The sequence below is a fragment of the Lactuca sativa genome, chromosome 8, assembly GCF_002870075.4.
Source record: "Lactuca sativa cultivar Salinas chromosome 8, Lsat_Salinas_v11, whole genome shotgun sequence".
Classification (NCBI taxonomy): Eukaryota; Viridiplantae; Streptophyta; class Magnoliopsida; order Asterales; family Asteraceae; genus Lactuca; species Lactuca sativa.
In genome coordinates, this window is record NC_056630.2 from 65330068 (window position 1) to 65340316 (window position 10249).

At 29.5% G+C, this 10249-nt stretch overlaps 1 protein-coding gene across 1 annotated transcript; it reads left to right on the top strand.

Moving 5' to 3' along the window:
- The first annotated feature begins 582 nt into the window (after nt 1-582).
- Nucleotides 583-4203, top strand: LOC111899312 (uncharacterized). Its single transcript, XM_023895166.3, has 7 exons — nt 583-1084; nt 1822-2063; nt 2180-2302; nt 2505-2621; nt 2703-2888; nt 3668-3809; nt 3905-4203. Exons 1-7 carry the CDS (start codon nt 670-672, stop codon nt 4063-4065), a joined length of 1386 nt encoding a protein of 461 aa, XP_023750934.1. The 5' UTR covers nt 583-669; the 3' UTR covers nt 4066-4203.
- The last annotated feature ends 6046 nt before the right edge of the window (nt 4204-10249 follow it).

A 10249-nucleotide genomic window follows, 5' to 3' on the forward strand; every position in this document is an offset into this window, starting at 1 on the left:
CCTAGCTAAATGACTAAACAAAAGCCTAATAGAAAAAGAACCAAATATTTTATTATGCTAAAAATAGTAAGAAAATAACAATAACAATGATGTTTTTTCAAATGATTTCATTTATTCAATCGACATAGGATGCAAAACTATGGTAATTTGGCAACATATGATGTTTTGTTAAAACGGTAACGATGAATATTTTGTGAACAAAAGTTTTAGTATCTTACCATTTGATGTACTTAGTTCATGAGTGCGTTTAAACTTTAAATAATTTGGACAACTTTTCGCCAATATTTGAATAATTTTAATCACTAGTCTATATAGGATGTAAAACTACCTTTTGAGTTTTGACCATACATGATTCCAAAAGAAGTATTCAACCGATAAAACAACTTATAAGAAATAATGATAATATCTTTAGAACAAAAGTTGTGATATTTTGAATTTTAATAATACTTTTCTAATTGAAAAATATATATTTTAAATAATTTAAATAGTTTTTCATATATAACAAGTCAACAACGATCTTTATATTTTAAAAACAATATAAACGTGTTAAGAAAACGGAAAACATTATTACAATTCAATAAGACAAGGACAACGCGGTCATTTCACATTCATACACGATTGAAAAAACGAAGACACAGAACTGTGGCCAGTAAAAGATCGAACTCGATCATGGCTTCCCCATCATCATGGAGATGGCCAAAGCAGAACTCATCAGCATCGTTAATCGGATCCTCATCTTTCAATGCATCCTCAATTTCCGTTTATCCTTTCATCTTCTCCCACAGACAGCGGTCTTCTTTCGCCTTTCGTCGCAATCATCATCCTCCTCCTCCGCCGTCGTGTTGTAGTGCCGGACCTAATAATGCAAAAAGAAGACCGAGGAAATCCGATAAACAACTTCAGATCGGAAAAATTTCAGTCCACGACGATGCTTCTGTTAGTAAAAGGGAGCAATCACTCAAGACGATATCGAATCTGAACTTCAAATCGTTATTTGGAAAGCGTGCGTTATGGCGTAGGATATTCTTTGCATCGAAGAAAGTCCGGAGCATCATTTTGCTTAACGTCATTACTTTAGTTTATGGTAAATCTGAATTTCTTTCTCAACTTCTGGATCATTTTTCAAGTTTATTCTTGATTTATTTTGACATCTGAGAGTATTGGGAGATAAATTAATCGATTGTATCGTCGTAATTACTACTTTACCTGCTCCAGATTTGCTAAATTCAGGAGTGCCAGGAAATTTTGATTTTTAGCTTCTTAGAAAAGTTTTCGACATAAAATTAGGCGTTGTTCCTGTTCCTGTAGGATTGATTGTTACTTTGATAGATTTGTTTTTGGTTTTGAAAATTACTTTTATAGTATTATATTTTGTTACACTTTTTGGTCAATTTGGAATACTAAGCTTTATTTACCCACTTTACCCCTTTCTTAAATCATTTAGCATGACTTGAGATGATCATCGATCACCTGGACTGTTTTTAGTCTTCATCATGTTCACCAGTAGATCAATTTGTTGCTGAATCTGATAAAAACTTCCTCATCAGCTATGGGATTAGCAACCGCCTCTTGTACATTCAATTTTTTCATGATGAAATTCATTGACTACCATCATCCTTGAGTATCTATAAGGATCTGTATAAATAATGATTACTAAACCCTAAACTCTAAACCCTATGTAACATTTCTCTTGATATGAGGTTTCTACTGAAAGGGGTTTATAATAGCTGATGCAACTGCTTTCTTATCAATGCTTAGTTAAATATATATGAGAGTGATTCACTTGAGGTCTAATCTAACTCATTTGTTTTACTGTTATAGCAAGTGACATACCAGTGCTGAAAGAGGTTGAAGCAATCATGGACCCTGCAGCATTTACTGTTGTGAGATTTACAGTTTCTGCCATTCCATTTCTCCCATTTGTCTGGAGATCTTGGGGAGATGTACAAATTCGCAATTCAGGAATCGAATTAGGGTTTTGGGTGAGTTTAGGTTACCTCATGCAAGCTCTTGGACTTCTCACTTCTGATGCTGGACGTGCATCCTTCATTTCTATGTTCACTGTAAGAACCTCATGAATCATGACATAAATTTTCCATTAAACAATTGTTGTTACAAATTTACAATAAACATGGTGTATTTATTGATATGAATGATATGATAATATTGACTAAATCAGGTAATTGTGGTTCCATTGATTGATGGTATGCTAGGAGCAGTGATTCCTGCTCGCACCTGGTTTGGAGCTCTTATGTCAATTATTGGAGTTGGAATGCTGGAATGTAGTGGATCATCTCCATGTGTAAGCTTTTATAATGATACTGAATTCAAGCACATATCTTTTATGTCTAAATGCAAGAAATTAGCAATCTAGTTTCATTGATTTGTGTATTACAGCATCCTACTTTCATTTCTTTTGTTTACAGCATTATACTTTCATCTTTTTTTACATTTAACCCTAGCTTTTATAACCAATTAAACAGAGTTTTTGCTAAATCTTTCAGATTGGTGATTTATTTAACTTTCTAAGTGCATTATTCTTTGGTATACACATGCTAAGAACCGAGCATATATCAAGAAAAACAGACAAAGAAAACTTCTTGCCTGTTCTTGGATACGAGGTTTGTTAATTCAAAAACCATAAATTCTATATTTTTTTTCTTTTCATGAGCAAAAGTTAATAAAATTTTATAATTTTGTAGGTGTGTGTGGTTGCCTTCTCATCTATTATCTGGTTTTTAATTGGAGGGGTATATGATGGTAGTAGCTTGGATTATGATCCATCATCATGGACATTAACAATGTTCTTGAAATGGTTTATGGAATTCCCTTGGATTCCTGCTTTATACACCGGTGTGTTTTCAACTGGCCTATGCTTGTGGGTAGAGGTAACATTTAAATTTTAATTTTTTGGAAATAAATTTTTTAGTAAGTTACAAAACTGGTCCCTGTAGTATAGTAGACCTTACAACTTTTGTCCAGCTTTGCATTTTGTTACATCGGTAATCCTCATGGTTTTATTTTGATGTGAGTTTGGTCTCTTTGTGTAGGCCATGTGAAATGACGATTTTACCCCTGTTTTTTTTTTGTCTTATTTTCTAAAAAAACCCATTGTATGATGATGATTATAATAAGAGTAAGTTACAGTTTTGGTCCCTGTGGTTTGGTCAGATTCTCACTTTTAGTCAAACTTTTGAAAATTTGACAAGATGCATCCCTGTAGTGTAAAAACATTACACTACACATCCCTGGACCATTTAAAAAGACCGTTTTACCCTTTCTTTTTATTTTTCTGTTACACATTTCTAAATGGTCTTTTTAAATGTGCAGTGTAGTTTTTTTAAACCACAGAAGATGCATCTTGTCAGATTTTCAAAAGTTGTACTAAAAGTGACAATCTAACCAAACCACATGGACCAAAACTGCAATTTACTCTTATTATAATCATACAATAACAAATAAGGGTAAACTTGTAATTTCATGTCGTACTTCGAACAGCGGGACTAAATTGACAACAAAATGACACCACACGGACTACCCATGTAATGAAATGCAAAGTTGGACTAAAGTTGTAACTTCTATCATACCACAGGGACCATTTCTGTAAATTACTCATAAATTAATTTCTTATTTGTATTTTTTTTATACAAATTATAAATTAAAACAGATGGCAGCAATGCGTGACATATCAGCCACTGAAACTGCTGTTATTTACGGATTGGAACCGGTGTGGGGTGCTGGTTTTGCTTGGTTTCTCCTTGGTGAAAGATGGGGTGTCTATGGCTGGTTTGGTGCTGCTCTTGTTCTTTGTAAGCATTAATTTTTTAATTTTTATTTTTATTTTCACATTTTATATAAAGTATATGATTAAAATTAAAACTGGGGTAAAAATATAATTATGCAGGTGGAAGTTTAGTGGTGCAGATAGTTGGGGCATCATCTGGAAAAGGTGAGGGTCTGAGTAAGAAAGAGGATATAACGAGTCTTTCAAAAGGGCAAAATGGTCTTTCTGCATCTCCAGTTCCAGTCAGATCTAGAAAAGACGTGTCTGATTTATTAAAGTAAATTCTAGAATTTAGCCTACATTTTATTTGCAATACATCTTAATATTTACATAGTATAGGGTATGTATATATGTACATAAATGCTTTTAGAGAAACATATAGCTTAACCAATATATAGAAATCAGGTAATATAAAATGATATGCATATATATTAATTTTGGAATTAATTTAAGAAAGTGATATTGCATATATATTACTTGAAATAAACAAGGTTTATGTAATTTCAAGTAAGAACTTGAAAATCATTATGGATAAAACTTGAATGAGCATGGTCTTGGACAAAAGATACAAGAATCGTAATGATGATGTATAAGTATTATTTTGACATGTATATTAGGATAAGAGCATAATAATGAGTATGAATACAAAAGCTACAAGAATAGTATTTTTTTTTTTTTGACATATATTGCGATATGAATATAATAATGAGTATGAATATAAAAGCTACAAGAATAGTAATGATTATGATGTATAGTTATTATTTTGACATATATAATTCGATACATGCATGATAATGAGTATGGATACAAAAGATACAAGAATCGTATTGATGATGTTTTATAGTTATTATTTTGACGTATATATTACAATACGAGCTTGATAATAAGTATGAATACAATAGATACAAGAATAGTAATGTTGACTATGACATATATACTATGATACATGCATGATAATAAGTATAAATACAAAAGACACAAGAATAGTATTGATGATGTTGTATATTTATTAATTTGACATATGTATTACGATACGAGCTTGATATATATATATATATATATATATATATATATATATATATATATATATATATATATATATATATATATATATATATATATATATATATATATATATATATATATATATATATTACGATACAATCATGATAATAAGTATGAATACAAAAGATACAAGAATAGTAATGATGACGATATATAGTTATTATTGACTTATATATTACGATACAAGCATCACAATGAGTATGAATAACTAGTAAGATTTAAAATGTCTGACAAGAATGTCAAAATTAGACAATTATGGTAAAAATTGAAAACTTATGCTTGCATAGGCTTCATTAATATATTTGAATTGCAAAAATATGTGGATTAGGAGATGAAAGAACTAAAAGATGAAAAAGTATATATAAAAAAGCCATAAAATAAGGATAAAGATAATGAGAGGGGTTTTCGGGATAGCTTTACTAGGTGATCGACTCCTGTGAATACAGATGTGAATATATTGATCTTGAAAATAGTTCTACGACATAATTAAAATCAAAAAAATTACGAAACATAGTTAACACAAATATCTATGAGGTACTTCCTTGATATAAAACAACATAATATATATACATATATATATATATATATATATATATATATATATATATATATATATATATATATATATATATATATATATATATATATATATATATATATATAGGAGTCGGATCAAATAAGAACACATAAAATGTTGAGAACGCGAGAACAGATCTGGACCATCTAATTTTTAAGATGCGTGGCTATAATTAATTGTTATTTTTTTAATTATTAATACATTTAAATTTTAATTTTTAAATTAAAGAAAATTAAAAAGGGTATTAAGGTAAATAAACATTACCCTAATTTTGTAAACCCCTATAATTACTCTTATAATTACTCTTACCTTTCTATTTGGTTGCCCTAATTTCCTACGGCATACAATCAACACCTCAAAGGCGTCACTTGACGGGACTGGAGAAAACAAGGAATCGAAAGCAGCAAGATCGATGAAAGACGTAGGAAGGAAGTGAAGGCAATCGCTGACGTATGTGGTCGGCCGTCGTGATGGCGAGGGGAGCATCTACAGGGTCAACGAGGCTGAAGAGGAGGAAAGGAGTTCCCCTTTTCATCTTATGATTAGAATTCCGTTAAAAGCATGTCAATCGATCATCACAATCATACTCTGTATCTCGACATCATTCATGGCAATGGTAACTGGTTCTGATCCTAATTCAATTATCGGCGTGGGAATCAACTGGGGTACCATGACCAGCCACCAGTTGTCGGCTGATAAGGTGGTGGAAATAATGAGAGAGAATGGGTTCAAGAAGGTGAAGCTCTTTAAAGCAGAAAAAAGGATCATGGAAGCGCTAATTGGATGAGAGATTGAGGTGATGGTAGCAATCCCTAATTTCATGTTGTTGGATATGAGTCAAGATCCAAGCTACGCTGATTATTGGGTTGATGCTAATATTACTACTTATATGCTTATCCTGGTGGTGTTGATATCAAGTAAGCAACAACAATTTTGTGGTTTCTCCTGTTGAAATAATTCCAATTTCGTGTTGAACACCTTCAATTTCATGATTACAGTTCGTTTTTTCACGCTCTAGTTCTTCCTGACTGTTTGCTGGTGTAAATGTTTAGTTTTTTCATTCGAGGGTAAGTTCGTAATTACACGTTGATTCTTTCGTTAATTTCAGGTATGTTGCAGTCGGAAACAAGTCATTCCTCAAAGCATACAATACTACGTATGTCCAAATCACATTACCGGCGTTAAAAAATGTCCAAAATGCCCTTACCCGGGCTGGTTTCGGGAACCTAATCGGTTTTTACATTGCAATATCTACAAAAAGCTAATCGTTTTTTTAACTTAGAACCACTTTCTGGCCATTCTTTGAAATAATATCAGGTGATATGGAAATGTCTGACTATGATTTTCTTTGAACTTGAATGATTTTGAAGTATTCCATTTTATGATTAATCATTTTCTTGTCACTTCTTCTCAGTTGTTTCTTAATTGATATAAAGATTTAGGGGAATCAAACAATTTTAGAACCAAAAGTAATTTATACTATGATATCAATTTATGATTAGAAGTTTATTCATTTTTTGTTAATCATATATATATATATATATATATATATATATATATATATATATATATATATATATATATATAATTACAATTATAGGAATTCATATGTATTTTTTATTTTGTTCATGTCTCTTCATTTATAATTTGACATCATCTGTGTTTTTCTAAATCTTTTTCATTTAATTGATTTTTAATTGTATTTATTTTTTTATTCGACAGTGTGTAGAGGAAATCGAGATACATCTACAAACGGGATGTTGGAGTGCTAATATACAACCAAACAATACAAAGTGGCAAAGATATCGCCTTATTCATTTATGATTATATAATAATAGTTAATTGTTTTTATTCAAATTTTTGTTTATGTTGTATTCATATGCGATTATAGAAAACTAAATATGTATTACATTGTAACTTTTTGTGTTACTATTATTTATGAATAGATGTATAATCTAGATATATATCTGATATGTTTTTATTTATTTATGATTATAGTTATATTGTAATTTTTCTCTATAAATTGTGTTATATTCGTTTATTATTACAACTTAATTCGTCTATTCATTCACGATTACAGCGGATTCATATATTATTACAAATATGTTTTATTTTTGTATGATTACACATATTCGGTTGAAATGATAAATTCATCAATTTTTTTGATATATTGGTAAAAAAATTAAAAAAGAAAAACGTTTTTTAATCATGGTAAAAAATAGATTAAATTCATTTATAATATTTAGGTAAAAAATCAATTAATTAGACAATATCCCATGATTGTAGGAAATCATTAATTATCCATATTTAATTACATTGTAAAATTCCTTTTACGCCCTTATGGAATGAATGGTCTACGATTGTTCTCGCGTTCTCAACCTTTTATGTCTTCTCATTTGATCCTCTCCTTATATATATATATATATATATATATATATATATATATATATATATATATATATATATATATATATATATATATATATGGGAAAAGTGAATATACCCTTAAGGTATATAAGCTTAGGTACCCAAACTCATCATAATACATCGTTTTGTTTAATATAATCATTATAATGTTCTTAAACTTCAACCCCTAAATTGATTTACTTTCAGGATTTTCGAAATTTCACTATTATCTTTCTCTTACATCACATATTTATGCAGAACACCTACTAGGCTATATATATTATAGTTAAAAATGAAAATTATATAAAAGGAATATAAATGTAAAATTTATAAAAATCTTACAATTAAATCAAGTTAAAAGTTGAATTAGAAGAACTTTGGACAATTACAATGTGTATATATGATACAAAACGATGTAATATGGTGAGTTTGGGTACCTAAGCTTATATACCCTTAAGGGTATATTCAATTTTCCATATATATATATATATATATATATATATATATATATATATATATATATATATATATATATATATATATATATATATATATATATATATATATAAAGAAAAAACTTAGATACATCTTAAAACATTATATTATTTAAAAATAATAATAAACGAATTAAGATGTTTCGTTTCTTCTACAAAAAAAATACTAAAACCATTTTTATAGATTCAATAAGAACATTGTCAGTAGAGTTTGCTATTGATAATCTCATAACATCAGAATGTGTTTTATCCTTCATTGTCTCAAGTTGTTCCATTTTGCTCTGTTAGCCAAATTAAAGTAAAGCTATGTTATCCATCATCAACTTGGTATGGTGTACCGGTGAACTTGTGGCAAAAAAGATATAACTCCCTCCAAAAAACTCCAAAAGACTTGTTATTTTTTCCATTGGAATGTACACATCAAGAGATTTCTAGGTATATATAATACATGATTTTTTTTTTGAATTGTGGATCGTTCCGGACTTCCCATTGAAGTTGGTTATTTTTTTTCAGACCACTAAACATTTTTTTTGAACACTAGCCAACCTGTATCAATAACGTCATAACTTCCTCCACAAAACTCCAAAATTTTCTATTTTTTCATAGGAATCTACACATCTAGAGCTTTCTAAGCATATATTGTAACATTTTAAAATTTAATTTAAAAATAAATATGGATGTTAATGGGATAAATATGTAAATTAATATAATAAAGATGCAAAAACAATAATTTATGGTGGAATTGGCAAAATGAGCAAACTTGGGGACCAAATAGTATGTTTGTAGGAAATAAAAATGAATCTATTTCCCTTGGAGGAGAAAAACGTAAATAAGACATACCACCTCCTCTAATGACGATATTTGTTCTCATGAGCTTCTAAAGTTTGATTCAAGTGGAGTTTTGAAGCATCCAAGCAAGAAGGGAAGCAAACAAAGGTTAATAAGGTATAGATCCTTCTTCTCTAACTCTATTTTTCTAGTTCATCATTGAGGTTGAACCCCAATATCGATTTTAGCGTTAATTAATGATTAAGGTTTTGTTTTCTAACCTCCCTTGAGTGGTTCCATGGCTCTAATCTCAACCCGATCATCCCATTGATAAATTTGATGATTTGGGTAAAAATCTCTAGGAACCCTAGAAATTTAATTTGAGGATTTATTGTTTATATATTAATTTGGGTTATATTTGATGACGTAGATGATTTTTGATGGAAATAAATCCAATTGGAATGCTCAAACACATCCATAATGGTAGAATGTTGCATAAACTTGGATTTTAGGTGGTTTTTTTGGGAAATCTATGGATAACTACATGATGATTGACATCTAAGAAGTAAATGACAGTCATGAGCATAAATTAAAACCCTAGAGATGAGATGATACTAGAACATAAACATGAAAGAATGCTAGTGAAGTTCTAGCCCTAATGATTGTTTTACCCCAAGGGCAATTTGGGAACATTGAACGAAATTGAGGATTCCATAGTTAAATTAAGTACTTACAATGTGATTGTTTGTAGTTTTATGTACTTAACAACATTGATACAAGTTTTCAATGGTTTGGAACAATCTATGTGAGTTTTAGAATGTTTAATTGCATAAAAAGACTAGTTAACCCTTCATTTAAAACTTTAAGATCATCATGTTCTTAAAGGGGTTCAGTGAGCACTTAATGAATTAAGTGAAGTGTTATTGGATGATAGAACACCTTTTAATCATGTGTGAGAACCTATACAAATGATACAAAATGTCACTTGATTACTTGTAAATCCATAGGATTTTTAGCAAAAAGGTCATTTTAGGAATTAACTATGGAATTGGACAATCCCTTTATTGTTAAGAGCTTGATATGGAATTGGATTGAGTTGCAACATGTTTTATGCACTTGAAAACATCCAATCATATTTTGAATGAATTTTTAATA

What these genes read in the sequence shown, in the direction of transcription:
- LOC111899312 (XM_023895166.3), top strand. Translation starts at nt 670, where the DNA reads ATGGCTTCCCCATCATCATGGAGATGGCCAAAGCAGAACTCATCAGCA. An exon ending in CCTTCATTTCTATGTTCACT is followed by an intron (nt 2,064 to 2,179) that starts GTAAGAACCTCA and finishes TGACTAAATCAG; the next exon opens with GTAATTGTGGTTCCATTGAT. An exon ending in TGGTGCTGCTCTTGTTCTTT is followed by an intron (nt 3,810 to 3,904) that starts GTAAGCATTAAT and finishes ATAATTATGCAG; the next exon opens with GTGGAAGTTTAGTGGTGCAG.